The 21,385-nt window shown below is 37.4% G+C and overlaps 1 protein-coding gene across 2 annotated transcripts in view; it reads left to right on the forward strand.

Annotated features, from left to right (window-relative positions):
* pld1a (phospholipase D1a) overlaps positions 1-21,385 on the forward strand; it is a 32,204-nt gene that overhangs the window by 8,091 nt on the left and 2,728 nt on the right. Inside the window, exons 2-24 of one of the 2 annotated variants that reach the window (XM_079262586.1) lie at positions 2,976-3,191; positions 4,004-4,173; positions 4,276-4,418; positions 5,288-5,399; positions 5,625-5,690; positions 6,465-6,523; positions 6,715-6,807; positions 7,681-7,833; positions 8,260-8,409; positions 9,484-9,567; positions 10,909-10,990; positions 11,552-11,662; positions 12,042-12,227; positions 12,592-12,805; positions 12,999-13,127; positions 13,438-13,556; positions 14,449-14,562; positions 15,828-15,938; positions 18,825-18,913; positions 19,074-19,187; positions 19,363-19,412; positions 19,525-19,659; positions 20,116-20,269. In XM_079262586.1, the coding sequence (XP_079118712.1) occupies positions 3,008-3,191; positions 4,004-4,173; positions 4,276-4,418; positions 5,288-5,399; positions 5,625-5,690; positions 6,465-6,523; positions 6,715-6,807; positions 7,681-7,833; positions 8,260-8,409; positions 9,484-9,567; positions 10,909-10,990; positions 11,552-11,662; positions 12,042-12,227; positions 12,592-12,805; positions 12,999-13,127; positions 13,438-13,556; positions 14,449-14,562; positions 15,828-15,938; positions 18,825-18,913; positions 19,074-19,187; positions 19,363-19,412; positions 19,525-19,659; positions 20,116-20,269 (2,822 nt within the window). In that variant the 5' untranslated portion in view covers positions 2,976-3,007. The remainder of the gene's footprint in view (positions 1-2,975; positions 3,192-4,003; positions 4,174-4,275; positions 4,419-5,287; positions 5,400-5,624; positions 5,691-6,464; positions 6,524-6,714; positions 6,808-7,680; positions 7,834-8,259; positions 8,410-9,483; positions 9,568-10,908; positions 10,991-11,551; positions 11,663-12,041; positions 12,228-12,591; positions 12,806-12,998; positions 13,128-13,437; positions 13,557-14,448; positions 14,563-15,827; positions 15,939-18,824; positions 18,914-19,073; positions 19,188-19,362; positions 19,413-19,524; positions 19,660-20,115; positions 20,270-21,385) is intronic. The other variant, XM_079262587.1, reaches the window with a different exon arrangement.

The following is a 21,385-nucleotide window of genomic DNA, read 5'->3' on the forward strand; positions in this document are numbered from 1 at the left end:
GGTGTATCATGTGTTGCATATTTGCCAAGGACTTTTTAAACAAAAGAATTTGACACTTTGCAGGAAAAGGAAAAAAAAAAAGCTCTCCCTAGATCACCCGAAATGCATTTTACGTGCCGTTAAAACTGTGGACATTTTCCAATTAGTTCAAAATGACTCAAGAGAAATGCCTTATTTGATTTTTCTTTGTGCGTGTGTGTGTGTGTGTGTGTGTGTGTTTGAGTATTCCAAGTTCAACATCCTTAGCAGATTTCCCAATATTTTCTGTACTAAGTCAATAAAGCTCCCTTTTTCTTGTTTTTGTGAGCTGTTGTTCCAAAAAGAATGATTTCATATAATTTCCTGGGTATTATTACAATACTTATGGCTGTTTTCTCTCTTAGCTGAGTCATTGTTATAGTTTAACCAAACTTTTTATTTCCAGAAAACCCCTTTTGACTTCTGTCCATGGCTTTGTAATGAATGTTTTGCCCTCAAAGTGCTATAAGATCTTTCCATGCTCCAATACATAGACTGCACTCTTAACCTTTAACACAAATGACTGCAAACATGCATTTTGTATGTATGTTTAGTAGATCATTAAGCTTTGCTTTGTTTAATTAAAGTAGTGATAATTGCCTTCAAGTCAACTTTTTTTTAACAAACTAACCCTGTGAGATATTAAAATCTTTTGGTAACTGTAAGACATTAGAAATATGGCAGATTGGGGGGGGGGGGGGAGCCAGAGGGTTATTTTAGAGTGCAGTAAGGCAGAATAATAGGTAAAAATGTAAAATGGAGAAAGACAGTCATTCCTGCACAGTCTTCTCTTTTCAAGGTTTTCCAGCTGAATCTGCTTCCCACTTTCTTTTCTTTTCTCCCTGCTCTCTCCGTCCAGAAACTTAACCTATTCCTTCTTTATCTACACTCTGAAGGAGGTTTGTAAATGCATCCCATGAGAAAGGGTAGACTTGGATGACTAAGCATGTAGCTCAGGGTTCTGCACATGAATAGATGTTTCTCTTTGTCAGCTTTTCTCTGGAGTTAAAAATGCAGGTTTTGCCACGTATAGTAAATATGCTAGGTTTTTTTTTTTTTTTTTTTTTTTTTTTTTTTTTTTTTAAAATCAGAGCCTATCCCATATCCTGTTTCACGCCTGGATATGAATATACTCTGTAGGGAAGTTGATGTTATTCAAACGGGAAATCTGTAAAACTGGTTTAACAGGTTTTTATTTCTCCAGAATTCATCCTGAAACCAAATTATTCTTTTCTTCAGATTAATTCTGAAAATGCAAAAGTAACTGGCCGCACAAAAGAAGTAACACACTACAACACACAGATAATAAATATTTTTAATCATGAATGTTATGCAATAACCTGGATTTTTTTCAATGAAAACTACAAGTGATGAAAACAACTTTTCTTTGAGAGTCACTCAAGTTGAATTTAAAAAAAATTGTGTAACAGCTTAAAATCACTAAATATGTTTTAAAGACAATTTTGTCCATTTTTGAGGACACCAGAGTTGCCTCCTGGAGTTGTTGTTTGGAGATAAACTTCTGCTCATCCTCATAGATCTTTCTTTTGAGTGTTCCCAGCAGAGTTAAGGTCGGTGGGAAGATAGTGGTCCCACTATGAGCTTTTCTCCCTTTTATACCCAGAGGTTTTGCTGCAGCATGGGATGGTGCATTGCCTTGCATGAAAATGATTTTACTGTAGTAGTGATTTCTCTTGGTCAGTTTTTTGGAGATTTTGACACCCTCTGATGCCCAGACAGCAGTGTTTCTCAATCCAGGACTTCAGGACCCCTGCCCTGCATGTTTTCCACATGTACCTCCTCCAAAACACCTGAGTCAGATTAATGAAGTTCCTCATCAAGCTTTTTTCAGCCTGTTAACAAGCCATCTGTTTAATTCAGGTGTGTTCAAGTAGCGTTACCTATAAAACATGCAGGGTAGGGGTCCTGAGGACCTGGATTTAGAAACTGTGCCCTATTGGAACCGACCATCTCATGCTCAAGTATTCCAGTTTAAGACATCACTTGACCGCCAATTTCATGATTATAGCATTGTTGAGCATGATTGTTGTCCATCAACCATCCTGAACTCCAACCAGTGTTGCACAGCATTCATCATAAATAAAACTAGAAATCAGTCTTAATGTATTTCTGAGCCCACCTCGAGCATTTTTCTTTGAGAACACTGGTTAAAAGTGGCCCGAATACAGCTTTGTGCACAATAGCACGCCAAGCGAGCATCCTGCATGGAGAGGTTCCATGAAAGTGCAGGTTAGATATGTTGAGGTGTTAAAGGTACGAAGTCAGGAAATGAAAGAGTTGCCTTTATAAAGAGGGAACCACAAATGAAAATGGGCCGGATTAGGAATCCCTTGCACCAAATTTCCTGAGAGGATCACAGTGGCTGTGGAGCATAAGCCTGCTTATGGGCCTGGAGACCCTGTAGTCGCTCTGCATTAAAGACCAGAAGCATGTGGAGTTCAAGAGTAACGAAAAAAACATGTGTCTGTTTCTTTGGCCGATCAAACACCAGACGTGCTGCCTCGTTTTGGCCATCTGTCGAGATTTCAGTGTGCATGCAGGGAGACAGTAGCTGTATCTGAGTGAGTGATAACCATGGTCTTTATCGTGAGTTTGATGATATCCTGAGTCAAATAGGGTCTGAATTTATTTATTTATTATTTTGACGTAAGCAAGAGACAAATGCAACGTGGTTAGAGGATAACTATAAATGCGGTACTGCTATTACAGCTGTGTCCACAGTATAAGTGTCTACTTTTGGAATCATTTGTTTAAACGCCTGTATACTTGTGCTGCTTGTCTGACTCATTATTGAACAGCTGGGTCAGAATTTGGTCACCGGAAGGTTAATGGTCAGAAGACACTTTGGGAGTGTGGACTCAAGAAGGAGTCACAGAGAAGCTTATATTTATTACAACACTGACTCCTACAATGTCATGATCTCCTCCTCCCTCTAGGCTCACCCTGCTCTGGGGTCTGACTGCTAAGCATGCTGGGTAAGGCTCAGCCAACTTCAAGTAACCTCAACCTGGTGAACTCTGAAGTTTCCGATACCATGTCGGCCTCAGACGTACACGATGGTATCAAGATGGCCGACCTTGTGGAGAGCCTGGATGCCAGAGAATTGGACATAGGAGATGGAGAGGAGATGGACTACGATGGAAATTACTTGGGTATGTGTGTGTTTATGTATTGTTTTTTTTTTCTGGTAAAATATGTAGTATAATCTTACACTGACTTCCCCGAGTATCCAGGCAACAACTCAAGACAGCGGATATCAATTAAACAAGTAGCTGAGAAACATGATCGATTTCAGAGATTGTAAAGTATCAAATCAATTCCTCATTGATCAGCAGATGAAAATGCTCATGTGCTGTAGGCCTGTGACTGTCCTCAGGATCTAAATGTGAAAAGTATGTAGTGTGTTTTTAAATCCTCTCTTAAGTGCCTTTTTTAATTGGCTGTTTTTTATGTTTTACTTTATCCTGCTTTATCGTTTTATTGTGTGTTACTAGTAATTTTATAGTTTTTATAGTATACTGTTCTACTCTTTAGTAGGATGTCTGTATTGGTTGATGAGCCAAGGATTGTTTACAACAGTTTGGTCAGCTATGTTGTTTTAAAAGTGCTTTAGAAATAAATTTGGATTGGACTGAAGTGGTAACCAACCAGGTTAGGATAAAGTGGGCTCATAAAAAGCAAAGATTTCAGCTGAATTCATTGAGCTTCCAAGCTACAGTTTAAGAATATGAGGGTGGATGCTGCGTTTCCATAATTAAGATCTCTCAAACTCTATAAAAAAAATGAAGAGAAGCTGTTTGCTCTCACACTGAAAAGTCAGTGAAAAATAAAAGCACAAAAATCTTGACCAAAAGCCGACTTCTGAGAAATGCAGCCTACTCGTTCTTAAACAGCCTGAGGAACTCCTACACATGCAAACGGAAAAGAAAATCACACTTACCGCCCGCCTGGATTTCTTTCCCAGGGGACTGTCGTATCCCATTTTCAGCCGTGTATGCTACAGTGGGCTTCAAGGAAGCCAATGCTAAGGTCTATCTGCCCACTGTGCCCATTACTGTTCGGATCCTGGAGGTGGAGCGGTTCACCACGGCACAAGATCGTTTCAATGTGTCACACCACAGGAGTGTCAACAAGGTACTGCGCACAACTGTGTAATAACAACAACACTATTGACCCCACTGATTTATTTGTGACTTTAAAACATTTTCCTGTGTTTCTGCCTGTGTGTGTTTTCAGTCTTTGCCTGCAGTGTTTCGTATTGAGCTGAAACATGGAGAGTTTACTTGGGTGGTTAAGAGGAAAGAGAAGCATTTCATAGAGCTTCACAGAGAGCTGAGGACATACAAGACCTTCATGAGGATACCACTGCCATCACGCAGGTTTGCACTCATCAAAAACTGCACAATAGATATACACACACATACACACACACACACACACACACACATATATATGGACATGCTCATATACAAACACCAGTATATTATGTGTAAACAAATATGCACAAGCATGAAACCTACTCAGTGAGCTGTAAAAACAACAAATGGGCTTTTCTGTAGTGCTTGTGTTTCGAGAGCAGGTGCATTTTCTATTAGAAAAAACATGAATGTAAGCTCAGGTAGGAGCTAACTTTTGTAGCTTCATGTTTTGGCACGCAGACAAACAAAACTGGTATTGATTTGTTCAACTGACTTCTGGCAAGATGGCTAAAAGCACATTTTGTAACAAGGCAAACAATGGAAATGGCAGTAACCTTCTGCTGCTTAACATTCCCTGGTGCTAATTTATTCCTTTTTACAACACTCTGATTATTTTAACTCTGAAATGGTCATTTGCATTTCTTTTTTGCCTTTCTCGCTTAGTCTTGAATGTAAAACTGGAGTATTAGTAGTATTGAAGACATTTTCAGAGTCCATCATGCTGACTTTATCTGCTCATGAAAAGAACAACCTCAACTAAGTAGGTTTTTTTTTTTTTTTTGGTTTTTTTTGTTTTTTTTTTTAAACCAAAAAACAATGACTGGATCTCAGTGTTTAAGCTTTTAATTTTCCATTCTAAGCACCTGTTGAGAGGACTTTTATAGAAAACGATGTTTTCATTTGTGAGAAGCCAGTGGAGCTGTGCTTTCCTTCTCATCTTCTCGCCATGAAGCTCACAGTTTCTGATTGTTTTATTGGGACAAAAACTCTTTGGTGAAGCATTATAAAGGCTGCTCTTTTTCTGAGCATTTATATTTCCTCTTTTCCAGTCATACAGTGAGGAGGAAGACTGTGAGAAAGAGCGAAGTGAGGGAGATGCCCTCCCTGCCTAGGGGTGGGGGAGATGAGCTGGTGCGAGACGAGCAGGTCTCCAGCAGAAGGGTACGTCATCATCGCTGTGATTGCAGCTTTGCTGCCTGTTTTCCTGGATGAAAAACAACTGTCATCATAGCTCAGCCTCATTGCGTTAAAGTCTTTTGTTGCCATGGCAGTCTACTCCATGCTAGCACATTTTCTCCAAATGTGTCCCTGAGTGCGTGTTTCTGTGTATGAATTTTGTCATTAATGTACCCACAGTGGTCAAATATAGTGTATGTGTTTCTACAGCGACAGTTAGAGGACTATTTGAACAAGCTGCTGAAGATGGCCATGTACCGCAAATATCACCATACTGTGAGTAATTATATAAAACAATATAAACACTTAAAGCCCCACAAGCTTTGTCGCTTGGATTTCATGTTGGCTCAGCTTCACACGGATTTCAGTCAATATTATTTTTTTTCTCATCCACTATGTGAAGTTCTGTCATAAAAGTAAATGATTAACAGGATTTTTCTAGTCATTGCCTCACCTTTATGGTTGACTGTCATTACTGTTAAATGTTAACAGTAATGACAGTCGTAACACTTTCAGCTACAGCAAACTTCCTTTTATCGAACTAAATATAAGAACTAAAGATTATCACTGCTTATTCAATTTACAGTAATTAAGGGATTTTTATGAAGCCTTCTTATCTATGGATGGATTAGCATGAAACTTAAACACTATTGATATTCTTTACTTTAGTTATCTTATCAGGAAATAATATTCTAATATAAAATAGGTTTACTTTAGAATTGAATCTCTCAAGTTATGCACAGGATATTTAGATCCATACTGTGTTTTCACATCTTCTCTATAGTCCTTAGTGTAATAACATAAACCCTATAAACAAACAGAGCATTGCCATGGCGCTGGGCTGTTATTATGTATGAACACTAATATTATAATATTATATCATTTCAAGTCAGTACATGAGATGACAAAGCAAGATTTCACAAGTCACATTAGCAGTCTAAGTGTTTGGATCTAACACTTGCCTGCTCTCGTTGTATATTTCACAAGTTGTGGTTTGTCTATGCAAGAATGACTGTGTGCAGCTCCTTGTCTCCTCCTTTCTATTCTCAGATGGAGTTCATTGACGTCAGTCAGCTGTCTTTCATTCATGACTTGGGACCCAAGGGACTGTGAGCATTTTCCTGTTTTCCAATTCCTCTTTCTCCCAATCCTACATGGATGGGATCAGGATCAAAATGATCCTTTAATGCTTGAAGTTTTTCTATCTTCATATGTGTGCATATGCAAAATTCTACTTATAACACCCCATGACGCAATCTTTATCTTAAAGAAGTGTGTGTGCGTTTTTAATCTCTTCCAGGGAAGGAATGATCTATAAGCGCTCGGGTGGGCATCGTATCCCTGGAATGAACTGCTGTGGTCAGGGTCAGGCTTGCTACCGCTGGTCCAAACGGTTTGTTCATGTCCAGTACAATACAATATTCAAGAAATTGTGTATCTGTACATATAACTGTATTGATAATTGTAATTCCTATAGTTTATCTGGATTAGGATTATTTGATTGTTATTATGTTGTCTTGTCTGAACCCCTTATATGATGGATCAGGCAATCAGACGGAAAGGATTTAAGCAAGTGCATCAGTTGGTGCTACTAGTCTGAGGAAGGGCACAAAACGGCACTACCTTTTCTGTTGGTGAATAAAAACCACACTGGGAGCCATTTCTAGTGTGCTAGATCTCCCACAGTTCTAGTTGCCATGTTGACATAGTGATTGATTTCTTTTTTGTTATAAACTTCATTACCGTTATGATTTATGGACACTTCTTTACCACTTCTCACATGTTTATTAGTAACAAAATCAGAGTCTTAAAACATTACAGTGTAGTTACATTTTAATTCCAGTACAGAGTGACAGTATTAATCAGTTGATGGATTTATTAAAATATTAATGAATGTCATGGAAGTCTTTTTTTTTTTTTTACAAGTAACATCAATCACCCATTTTTTTTTATTTTTTTGTTTCTGTTTTTCTTTATCTTTGCCAAATTATTATGTGAGCAGTTTGTATAGTTGTTTTTCCTACTTGTTTGAAGACATGCACACAAAAAAGAAAACAAAATCCCACTTGTTTAGACCGCTCACCATCCACCTACATCCTCATGATGGTTCGTCTTCCTACACCCTTTCCTTCAAACAAGAAGAAAAAGAAGTGCTCCACAGCAACCAGTTGACAACATAGACACAGAAATCAGAAATTCTTTTGTCATAATAATGTTGGTAATAACCGCATGTCTCTGTGTGTGTGTGTGCGTGTGCACATGGTAGCTGGCTTGTGGTGAAGGATTCATTCCTGCTGTACATGAAGCCAGACTCGGGAGCGATCTCCTTCGTCCTGCTGGTAGATAAAGAATTCAGCATCAAGATGGACTCCAAAGAAACAGAAACCAAACACGGAGTCCGGATTGACAGCCTTTCCAGGTTATATTTCAGTTTGTGTGTTTTTTAGTGTGTTGTCACCCACATTTGCCCACACAGTAATCACACAAATTTTGAGTCAAGCCTTCCATGGTTAATATTACATAAAAACAAGTTAATGTAAGACTCTTCATCCCACTCCAAACCTCAGTCTGTCTTAAAAAATAACGAGAAATGCTCGATACATTTAAAAACCATTTTTATCTGTTGATGCATAGATTAATTATTCATCCTTTTATTTTCCCCACACTAGTAACACAACCCTAATTTTGTTGTCAGAAAGGTTTCTATTTTATATACCTTTTTGTGTACATGCTTAGATGAGGTATTTATTTGGTAGGTTTTCTAGGATATGGTTGAACAATATGCACGCTAGCTGAACTTGTTTGACTCCATGTATGTTTGTATCTATGTATATCCTGCTGGCAGGACTCTCGTGTTTAAGTGCAGCAGCTACCGGAACGCACGCTGGTGGGGTCAGAGCATTGAGAGCTTTGTGAGGAGTCATGGGAAGGCATTCCTCCGAGAACATCGCTTTGGATCTTTTGCGCAGGAACAGGAAAACGTTCCTGCCAAATGGTAACCCCCTGGGGGAGAAAACTGAGCTCTCACTTCTGCTTCTTATGCTTACATGGAACTAGAAAGACTGACAGGGACCTAAAGAAGAAATGAAAAAGGGGTTTTTACCAGTCTCCAACTGCCAGATTTCTTTATTTATAAAATATTGATCTTTTTGAAAATGTTAAATACTTTTAGCTTTTAATATGTCTTACATTTATACCATTTAAAACAAAAACACACACGTCCTGTAAGCAGGTAAAGCTAACTCAATTTTTCAAATGTATTAGTGGTGTGAATTGACCCACTGTTATGCTCAAGAACTAATAGCGTGTAGATGTTGCATCTGTCTTCGGTTTGCAAACTTTCACCCACTATTGTGATTTACAGGATTAACAGATATGTTAAAATATGTTGGGTTTTTTTATAGTTGCACAAAAATTAGTCAAATTTGTGTTTTTATATATATATATATATATATATATATATATATATATATATATATATATATAATTTATTTATTTATTTTTTGTTAGCAAATGGGACTTAAGCCAACTTTCTATCTTGGTCCTTCACTGGTAACTGTGGAAACGTATGACAGTACTGAGCTGACAACTCTCTTTTGGCTACATTGCCATTCATTTTTCATTATTTTCTCCCTCTATGATACAGAGTCAGGAGATTATTACATTTTCTCAATGCTCTGCACAAAGGAAAAATATTATTTAAATAAAAGTAAGCACATTTTGAGGTAGACTTAAGCTTCTTGGGGTTTGCAAAGCAACCAGAGTCAGGCAAATAAACAGAAATGTGTTTTTGTCATCTTTCCTACCACTTCTTTGTTCTTTTTCTTTTTTTTTTTTTACACTGCAGATAACTTGATGGGTGTTTAGTGACAGTTTTGAGGCCAGCTGTGATCACACAGACGGCTATAAAATTAGGAATAATTGTTCATCTCATGTTGTAATTGAAAATACAACACACTGCACCCTTCTGTTATTTTTCTGCATGTGTGTATGTATCAACATAACCACAGGAGTTAAGCTGTGTTTGTTTTCACAAGTTTCCCACTGTGCTTATAATTATCCTTTGCAGGTATGTTAATGGAAAAACATACATGGAGGATGTGGCTGACGCTTTGGAAGAAGCTAAAGAGGAAATCTTCATCACGGATTGGTGGTGAGTTTCAGTGTTTTAAAATGCAGGATGTGAGCTGAGAAGTGTCTCCTGTCAACCCCAATATGTGAGGAGTAAAAGTTCTGTCAGTATGGGTCTGTTAAAACTAAATTCTGCAAAATTTAGCGAAGCCACAACATTTTCTATTGATGTAAATATAAAGAGGAGTAAAACGAAAAGGCAAAACAGCAGCTGTGTCAGTTACACATACACAAGTGTATGTATGTGTGTGGTGTATATAAACTATCTGATCTGGTCTTGTTGAGACTGTAAATCCCCATCCATGCATTTGGTAGCTGATTATGATGACTAGTAACACATAAACACACCTTTAAAGACTGAAAAACTATTTATCAGAGGAGGATTTAAAAAAAAAAGACATTTTGACTTGAGTAAAAGACAGGCATACACTGTGTTAAAGCTAATTATTCTAACTGTGTATGTTTTCAAACATTGAAAAATACACAGAATAGTTGTACTGGCTGATTTATGCATTGTTATCATTGCAGACAATGAATGAGAGGACAGTTTACTTCTGGTTCCAGTTAGTGTAAAACATGTTACTGCACATTATAGTGTGTATTACCCCCAAGTCTGAGCCTGTCATGGAGCCATGATTTGCAACTGGCTCCAGTTACAGACACAAGCCAAGAATAGTAATGCAGACGGTCTCCGGATCCATTTAAACATCTGCTACAACCCCTTTGTATCACTCTGTCTTTCCCTAATTCACTGTCTTACCTGTTCACCACCTCAAAAACTACTACCCCAGATAGTCAACACATACAATTTTATACCCCAAGTGAACTATAACATGTCAAAAGGAAAGAAAAAAAAAACCAACCCAAAAACAAAAGAATTTCTCTGTTACTACTTTCCAGGACTTTAGTAGTTTTTCTCAGGCTTTGCTGAGGGAAATAACACTGTTTTTCATTACGGATCTAATGCCCTTGTGTCATCCTAATGTCATTATAAACATAATAGTTTATGGTCCCATAGAGCCAAACATGGAACTGTTTAATATGGCTGAAGCCCTGTGTGTTCCAAGGCTATAATCACTGGGCTTATGGTCTTTACCAATGAGGTGTCAGCTGGTGTAATGTGAACCAATAGTATTGTAGATGTGTAAGCTTGGCATGCCAATGTGAGTGACTCATGAGACTATATCATTATGTCATGTCTGTTTTACTGTAAAGATGTGCTGGTGATGCTGACTGGTGAAAGTGAGCACCCTTTATCTATCAGAAATCAGTAAATTATATTAATGAATGAGTTTGTTCCTCTTAACATTTTTCTCAGTGCTGTTTTTTGTTTTCTTGTTGGCTTTGTTTTTGGATTTGACAGGCTGAGCCCAGAAATCTTTCTAAAAAGACCCGTTGTAGAGGGGAACAGATGGAGGCTGGACTGTATCCTCAAACGCAAAGCAGTAAGACTTCATCTGTGAATACTTTTTTTTTTTTTAAAAAGGTGCCATTAAGTTAGGTAATGAGCTATTTAGACTGTTCTTTTTGAAAAGGCAACCTTTTCATGAAAATATGTTTCTTTTCTTTCAGCAAAATGCATAAAAAAGTGCATAAAATATAGCAGCCACAATTAGATTCTCACAAATTTTCCCTCAATTTTCAAAAACTCCTTTAGTTCACACACAGAATTTTACTTTATCCACTATACGCATATACTGGAACTTGAAAGGCTTTGCATTAATATACAAACAAATACAAGAGTTCAACTTGCAAATAAGTATAATTAATAATGTAGAAAGTCACAGAAAATTATTAATTTGTTGTACCCACTAAAAGGCTGCTACAAATGTTGAGATAATAAACTGTCATACATATCCAGAAGTACCATAACCTTGTATTTAGGGTTCACATGTCAGTATTTCTTGCTGCTTTTGCAGTTCAATCAATGTTCTTAATGTATTTCAACCAAGGAAATATGTAAAAAAAAAAAAAAAAAAAATCAAACGTGTATTTTTTCCCTACAGCAACAGGGAGTGCGGATCTTTGTAATGTTGTATAAGGAAGTGGAGCTGGCACTGGGCATTAATTCAGGCTACAGCAAAAGGACACTCATGCACCTGCATCCTCACATCAAGGTATGCTGTTGTATTATAGTTGTGGCATTGAATTTCACTTTATTTATGGAAACATTACTAAAAAGAAAAAAAAAGTATACATGTATGTATGTATGTATGTATGTATGTATGTATGTACATATATATATATATATATGTATGTATATGTATGTATATGTATGTATATGTATATGTATGTATATGTATATGTATGTATATGTATATATATATATATATATATATATATATATATATATATATATATATATATATGTGTATATATGTATATGTATGTGTATATATGTATATGTATATATGTAATGAACAAATATCTAAATAAGAACCACACTATGTCCAAGGGGATATGTGTTGATTTTCATGCTGTTTGTTTGCGTTCCAGGTGATGCGTCATCCAGATCACGTTTCCTCCTCTGTATATCTGTGGGCGCATCATGAGAAGATTGTAGTTATAGACCAATCGGTGGCCTTTGTGGGAGGGATCGACCTGGCATACGGTCGCTGGGATGACAGAGAGCATCGCCTGACAGATGTGGGCAGTGTGACACGCTCCGTGGCCCTGGAGCAGGTCAGACTTGCCACACTTCATAAAATTTTCCATCCATACTTTGGATTTATGAGCAATAAACGTGGTTCTCATTTCCTGACAAATCTGAGAAGGTGGGGAAAAAAAAAAAAGCAAAGGAGAAAAAATGGAGAAAATAGTTTTACTCACACACACCTGCAGAGGGGGAATGAACAAGGAACACTGCAGTGATGTCCTGGAGTAAAAGTGCAAACACTATGTACTATATGTATACACATATGTTGTATAGTAACTACATTTTGTCAATTAAACTTTGGTTCAAATCTTTAGACATATTTATGATGCTAAGTATTAGAAATCTATAACAGGAATTTTGTACGTGCTTCTCCTTTTTCCATGTTCTCAGGCTGGCTCCACCAGCACGCCATCTGCGAAGGACGTGTCCTCCGCTGATGGCGTCTCTCAGAGCAATGGACGAGGGACGCCGCCCAGTGAACCTGTGGAGTTACCGAAACTGAAGGGAGTCGGTCGCAACAGGATGGCTCGCTTCAGTCTGTACAGACACCTGCACAAACACACTCTGCAGCACGTGGACAGTGTCAGCAGCATTGATAGTGCAGGTGTGTGAAGCCAGAAAGAACAGAATTACTGAGTGTTTGTCATTTTTTTTCCCCCCAAAAAACACATTTTACCTATTTTTTTTGTCGTTTTGGTCAAGTTTTTTTTCCTTCCTATTTACATATATGTGGTAGATATTCCCAACGTGAAGTTTATTCTGGTGTAATTATATTCATCATATGTGCATGTGTGTAGGGAGTTGTTCTGTCAAAAGCCTGAAGACTGGCGTTGGCGAGTTACAGGGAAACACTCGCTTCTGGCACGGAAAAGACTACTGCAACTTTGTCTACAAGGACTGGATCCAGCTGGAGAAACCTTTTGATGGTATCCTACACAAATACATACATGAATATCCTCTTAATTTGACCTCTAACATGCTTCAATGTCTTAGTTTTATGTAGTCCTCTTTAAAAAAAAAAAGACATATTAGAAGAAAACGTGCTGCTTTTATTGCCTCTTGTTCTTGTCTCATGCTCCCCCTAAATGTCCAGTGCGCTTCCACCTAAAATCCAGCTTTCTTTTAATCATTTCTCACTAGAATGCTCTCTAACTTTTTGCTGTTCTCTTTGTCTTTCACATTCCTTCGTACCTCCTCGTTTATTGATCTTTTCTTGGTTTGCTCTCCTCTACACAGACTTTATTGACAGATACACCACTCCCAGAATGCCCTGGCATGACATCGCCTCAGTAGTTCATGGGAGAGGCGCTCGGGATGTGGCGAGGCACTTCATCCAGCGGTGGAACTTTACTAAGGCACTGTTTACTCACTGCTAACACTAACAAACACATAAAGATGTAAAGCAGAACCGAAACATGAAGGTTTACATGTCGTATCAGGACTTTTTTTTTCTTTGTGCTGTAGGAATTAAACTGCAGTTTTAGTCTGTCAGACTGACTTTAATGATTAGATAATAAAACTATCTCTAAGTTATGGATCTGGAGAGCACAAGTTACAGTCAGCTGGTGTAAACTTTAAATGAAGGAGGTGGTGATTTAATGGTAAAATAAACAAGATAATATGCACAAATATGGCTAAAAAAAAAAAAAACCGAGGAAAGGTTTTACTGGAGCAATAAAAAAAAAGAAAAACCTGAATCATGTTCATACTTGCCATTGCACCAAGACTTTTCAACATTTCTGCTTGGTTTTGGGACATCTGACATGTGAAAAATGGCAGGAAGGATATTTAGCTCTCTACAAAAGACCTTAGATGAACTTCACAGCTCTGCCGTCCAAAGGAAAACTCCATCAATAACTAGAGATAAAACACACACCCTTCACAGAGAGCTTGAGTTTCTCCCATCAGGACGGTGCTGCACCTTTGGTAAAAGAAAAAAAATCTATAAACAATCTTTCATCCCTGTTGTGGTTACTGTGGTCAACTAATTTTGGTGGCTGACACATTACAGTGCAGGCTGCAGGTAGATGGTTGAATATGTTTCAGTGGCTGATGTGTGTTAACATGGGAATTGTAGTGTGTATCGTATGTTCTGACTCCAACGGTTTTATTGCTGCTGGTGAGACCGAAGACAAATTTCCTGCCTTGGTTGGACAAAAAAAAACTTCTAATCAACATTTTCCTTCAGTTCTGGTGTTTTTGCTCTTAAACAAGTTTTCCCAAATTCTCCAAATATCTGTCACACAGATCATGAAGCCAAAGTATCGCTCTCTCTCTTATCCATTCCTGCTGCCAAAGTCTCATTCCACGGCCAATGAGATCAAATACCAAGTTCCAGGATGTGTTGATGCCAAAGTGCAGGTAAGAATACATGTCATCTGCCTTTTGTATCACACCAAAAATCTCAGAGGTCGTTAAACTGTACATTAATAGAGAAAAAACTGACACAAAACTAACTATAAAGGCAGGGCAAATTTATTTGTCTAGCACTTTTCATATACCAGACAATTCAAAGTGCTTCACATAAAACATTAAAAGCCTTACAGATGTTGTAAAGAAGCATAAAAGACAACAACATGGCAAAATTGCAATAAAACAATCAATTAAATAAAAATAGTTAAGAGCTAGATCAGTTAAAAGTTGCCATGCAGATTTTATGCAGAAGTGCATGAGAAAAGAAATGTTTTTAACCTGGATTTAAAAGTTTCTACAATTTGTAAAAGTTTATCTCCACAGGCAGTTTGTTCCACTTGTTTACAGCATAACAGCTAAATGCTGCTTCTCCATGTCTAGTCTGGACCCTGGTCTGGAATAGCTGACCTGAGTCTTTAGATAAGAGCTGCTTGCTTTGGATTCCCCAGTAGGGTTGGGAAAATCAATCAAAAAATCAAAAACTGGATTTTTTTTGCTTCACAATTTCAAAATTGATTTATTTGTTTAAAAAAAAAAAAAAAAAAGATTTTTTAAAAAAATAAATAAATATTATCCATAGTAAAATTTTTGTCATTTTTATTGATCTTTTAACTTGTCTTCTTTGGCATTATCGCAGCAGAATGATGGTCTGGCTACTGTGTTGTTTTTTCCTCATTGAAATCAAGAAAAATGATGAGCAAAAAAAAAAAAAAGTTTTTTTAAAAAATAAATCTACAAAAACCAGCAATATTGAAGAATTGTGAGAATCGCAATTTAAATCAAGTGGGCACCCAAAAAATTGGAATCAAATTGGGACAAAAGCATTTCATCACGGCTCTACATATCAGAGATTTGTTCTGAGCCTGAACTGTTCTGGGATTTTTTTAAGAATAAGTAGGGTTTTAAAATTTATCCTGTGACTGACTGGAAGCCAGTGTAAAGATTTTCAAACCAATAAGCTCAAAGCCCACAAGGATAAACTCCAACAATCCCACATATTCTACATCTTCATATATTGCTGGAAACAGGTAAAAGAGAATAAATGTTGCAAAGCTGTATGGGCCAGAAAGTTATGTAACTACAACCACTGATTTAGTTACTACAACTAAAGTACAGCTTTATGCTACTTAAAATTCTTGGGAACAACAAGCAATTCATTTTAACCGTATGCAACAAAGTTCTTCTGTAATAACTCATCTTTGTTTGTGTTCCAGGTGTTGCGATCAGCAGCAGACTGGTCAGCGGGCATAAAATACCACGAGGAGTCCATCCATAACGCCTACATTCAGGTCATTGCCAAGAGCAAGCACTACATCTACATTGAGGTATGATAAACCGCCAATGCAGCCATGTTTAAATGGCTACAAGACAAAAGAGATACTCTTTCAGTTTGAAGTTTTTAACATCAGTTCATCTGGTCCTCAGCAGTTATTGACCTCAGTTCAATAAAACTTTAAATCGGCAGTAACAAATTTACTGTTAGATTGTGTTATATTTCTAACAAAAGTAACCCCTATTGTGGAAACAGCATGTAAAATATAAAGGACAAGTTTGCTGCTTCCGTTGGAATTGGGAGGGCTGCTAATAAAATGCTACTGATTAGATGATCAGCAGTAAGCGTGTGAAAGCAGACCTTTTGGGGGCTTTTTGGGGCTTTTCTGAGGCTTCATTTATTAAATATGCACAGTTAATAAATTCTTGCATAAAACAAAGATTTAGAATGTGTGTAAGTAACAAAATATCCTTATTTCTGTTGATAAATCCCACCTCTTCTAAATAACCATTCTTGCGCACATTCATGGTCATTTGCATTCAGAAACGCCCTATTTTAGCATATACAGAAACAACACGCCCCTGTAGTCACGTGGAAATTAACTGTGTTACTCTGTGATGGAGAAAAAGGTTTTTTTTTTTTTTGGTTTTTTTTCTTCTTCAGTCAACCAAACACCTCTGTTTACTTCACTTGTTCCAGTTCAGTAAAAATGTCTTTTTTAAAATACGCCTGAAGCTGATTTGCAAAAGCTTAAGTGCAGGATAGAAGTATTATTTAACAATCCTCTGTGTTACATAAAACAGTTAACAAACTCAGAAAGAATAAATAACAGCTGAAGAAATGAAAGCAGAAAATAATTAGGGATCAAGGAGAAATCGTTCTTATTTTCCTTCATATGGAGAATTTTTAAATCCACCAAACATTTATCTGCAGCTGGACGACAGAACTTCTCCTGAAGCTCTCTGGTTTACCTCGGCAGGTTTTATATGTTTTGTGGAGAGGAAAGAGACTTGGTATGGTGTTACTTTCATACACCTGCATGATTGTGGCACTTTCCTTCCATCGGTTTTGCATTGTTCAAGAGAAATAAATGCGTTTTGGTCTAAGGAAACTGTAAAGCAGTGCAGTGGTCGATAGGTAATGTCAAACCACGTTGATTTTCCCTGGAAGAGTAGTAAGTTTAACTTTATAACACAAATCCAAAATGAAGGCAGAACTTTTAACAGGATCAGAAAGAGGTTTCTGATCAGACGTGATCTCAGCGATCAGATCAGCTGATTGTCTGATGAGCATCACAGAGGAGCTTGAAATACTATCTAACATCAGATCCATGGTGATCAGTTCTCACATGTATCTCACAGGTATCTTTAAGTTTAGAAATCATCTGTTTATTTTGTTTTTTTCTGAAAGTTTACATTTTCAGTGTTATATTGATAAAGAATGTGGATGCTGAGATCGCCGTGACGCCTGCAGAAATAATGCACTTCCTGTGTTCTACCACTAGAGTCTGTGAATATACTTAGTAAGATTTTTCCATTTGCACATTTTACTACACACAAGTATAACTTGATGAATCCCACATAGTATGTGTGCGAATGCTGGTGCGCACATTAAGGCTACAGAACCTGGACACTTTTCACAGATTAAGTCAACCATGTGCACCTCGGTATATGTTCAGTCTTGTGTTGACGGATAAAAGCTGGGATAAAAGTAAACCATAATCCCAATCTCCAACAGCATGGCTGTGAAAAAGAGGCACCCGAAGGAAGGAGGCTGCGAGTCGTTCTCTCAGCTGGTTCAGGAGTTACAGCCTGGGGCCCTTTGCTGTCAGACATCCTCATTTCTTAGTCTGCTATCCCATCTGCAAAGAAATGCTTGCAAGAGCTGACAAAGACTTTTAAAAACAGCATAAGAGAGAGATAATCAGGGTGTTACAATAAACCACATGCAGCCCAGTCCTAACCTAAAGAGAAGTTATTACTTCATTCAGTTTTTGCGGTTTCAGCTGGTTCTACAAGCAGTCGAAACTTAACTTATTCATCTAGAACTTTTCAAGCATATGAAAACCTGCTATGCTGTTCAGAATAAAAACAACCATTCAGACAGTGTTTATTGATTATGTACAGCTGTAAGCTACTGAACTGCTGAATCATGAGGCGTACTTAATTTTTCCACACACTGCTTTTGGTTAAGTATTAAATAAATGAAACGTGTTGTTTTATTCCTAATATTTTTTCCTGTTTTCGGCTGTGGTTTGATCAAATCATACTTTAGTTACAGACACCTTTATCATACATAAAGTGCTTTACAAAATAAAAATGTACTCCCTGACTACCACCACTGCTACCACACACACACGCTCACCATATCTGTCAGAGCTGAATTAAAGAGCCATCACACACACTGAAAGTACAGCAACACAGGACATCAATCACCACCTCCTAAATGACATTTCACCACAGTGCAGCACTGGACCATTGACGCAGGGTGTAGAATTGCTCTGTTTATCAGAAACATGGGCACCCGCCATGATGACTGTAAACACAACATCCTTCCCTAAAACTAGATGCCATGTTTTCATATTGTGTTGTACCTACTATATTATTTTCTGACATTGTTCTGTGATGGGCCCTGTGATGAACTGGCGAGCTTTCCAAGGTGTACCCTGCCTTTTTCCCAGAGACTGCTGGGATAGGCTCCAGCTTCCCCCCCCCCCCCCCCCCCCCCCCCCCCCGAATTAAGCAGTCAGGATAATGAATGAATGAATGTTCTGTGATGATGATTATAATGTCAGTTCTAGTGAAGATGGAGCAGTGAGGCAGAACTAATGCAATGCTTTTCTATCTTATTTTTATAATCTGTCATAGGGTCATAACTATTTTCATTTTCACTTTCCATGCTTTGAATTTGTGTCATTTTGGTCTCCATCCCTCCTTAGAATCAGTTCTTCATCAGTTGTGCTGACAACAGGACGGTTCACAATAAAATCGGAGATGCAATAATCGAAAGGATCCTCAGGGCACACAAGTACTTCCCTTTTATTTAGATTGTTTATTTATGAACAAACAGAAGTGATGCTGCACTATATAACTCTGTTTTATGTATTTTGCCTCTTTGTTTAAACAATTTCTCTCTTTTTCTGTTTCTTTCAATGCTGCACGCAAAATCCAAAACCATTTGCTTCTAGGGAGGGTAAGACGTACCGTGTGTATGTGGTCACGCCTCTGCTTCCTGGTTTTGAGGGAGACATCACTACAGGAGGAGGGAACGCCATCCAGGCTGTCATGCACTTCAACTACAGGTTCACCACATGGTTCTTTTATAAAAACTGGGTTTGATACTGAAAGAGAAAGAGGAGATGAGGAGGTGTCATCAAATCAAATAGATTCTGTTTCTGTCTAACTTTGCTTTTGGATCTACTTGTGTGTCTGAGGTCTGAGACACTTCATGATGGCTTTTTACTTTTGCTTCCTTAGAACTATGATTAGAGGGGAATATTCCATCATCTCCCAGCTGAAAAAAGAGAGTAAGATCAAGAAAAAGAGAAATCCTGTTAAGGCTTGAGTGTAAAAAAGTGCTTCTACTACTATTTTATCATGTATTCTTCTTCATGTTTGTTTCTTTCCTTCATTTCCCAGTGGACAACGAGTGGATGAAGTACATCTCCTTCGCTGGGCTGCGGACTCACGTCGAGCTGGAGGGACGCCTGGTCACAGAGCTCATCTACGTCCACAGCAAGATGCTCATCGCGGACGACAACACAGTCATCATTGGTTAGAATGTTGCTCGTCTCATCTGTCACTTTTTCTTTCTTTGTGCCGTTTTCGCTTCTATTATTTGAGGGAACTACTCTGCTTTGACACCATCAAAGTGTGGGAAAGCGGAAATTCTGAATAAGTTTCTCAGCCCTTTGCCGAGTGTGCTGTGAAAAGATGTGCAATGATACTGTTTAAGTGTGTGGTGAACGTTACGTGGCTCTGCTGTGCCCTCTGCTGGTAAAAACCTAAAGAAGACCCGTTCTTAGACACAAGACTAGATCTCAATGGAATTTCTCAATATCAGTAAGAGGAATTAAAATAAAGAAATCGAATTTATTGTGTAGATCATTAGATTACTTAAAAAGCTTGGAGTGAAATGGTGATTCTGTACATAACTTAAAAGACACTGTTGACACCAAATCCAGTGAATGCATGAAATAAGTTCAGTCAGGTGTTTTGTTCTTCTTGTAGGCTCAGCTAACATCAATGACAGAAGCATGCTGGGTAAGCGCGACAGTGAGGTGGCTGTCATCGTTGAAGACTCTGAAAAAGTCGCCTCGGTGATGGACGGACAGGAGTATGAAGCCGGGCCCTACGCACTTCAACTACGCCTCGAATGTTTCAGGTTTGTGAGTTTAAATATCTCACATAGATTGTCGTGTTGTGAAAAAATAAGTGTTATTAATCCAGTTTACTTTCAATTTGGATAGTTATGATTCTAAACTGGTGACCTGTCCAGATGTCTACCTGCCTGTCACCCAACAATTACTGGGATAGATTCCAGCTTCCCTGCGACACTGAATTGGACTTAGCGGTTTAGTTTAGTTTAGTTTATTTATTATTTGTTTTTATTTATTTACCTATTCTTCCTGGAGTCCGGCACAATTATAACATTCAAAAACAAAAACTTGTAAAAGTTACACAGCACATCAGCACTTCTGTTCAATCATGGACTACAAGCTATTTACATACTCATATCAATCTATTCACATCCATTTTTACGTACTAAAATGCATGCATGTCATGTCCATGCATGTTATATCAGGTACTTTAACCCTAATACATTGTATTCTATCATGTAAACAATATGATAGAATACAGTAATACACACCATATTCATGCACAAAATATGCTTACTCATAATTGAAATCAACCTATATATCTGATTATTTATAATACAAATCTTCTAGTACACCTCTATCCACATTATCAATTAGTTTTCTCAATTACACATACATTTGTATTTATTATAGTTTTATCACCAAACCCTTATAATTATGATTTATAGAGATACCTGTGCTTTTGACAAATAGTCTTCTAATAATATTTTAAAGTTTTTTTTTAAGATTATTGGTTAATTTAATATTCTTTGGTAGTGAATTCCATATTTTCATGCCTCTATACATGACTTTTTTTTTTTTTATGGCATCTGATTTTGCTTTAGGCAAGCTGAAATTTCACGTCTTTTGATATATTCGGTTAAGAGAAATTAAAATGAAAAATGAAATGAAAAAATACTTTATTAATCCCCAAAGGGAAATCCAATTATTTTATTTTATTTTATTTTATTATGTGAATGAATGAATAAATCTAAAAAAAAAAACAGGAGAGGAGGAAAAAATATGCTAAGAGGAACAGAATTTTTAAATAAACACGGCTGAAAAATTCACATATAAACATCTCAGGGACTTTACAGACACATCTGTTTGAGTCAGTTCATAAATAGCCTGGATAAGGAAAA

Source organism: Telmatherina bonti (assembly GCF_933228915.1).
Source record: "Telmatherina bonti genome assembly, chromosome: 22".
NCBI lineage: Eukaryota > Metazoa > Chordata > Actinopteri > Atheriniformes > Telmatherinidae > Telmatherina > Telmatherina bonti.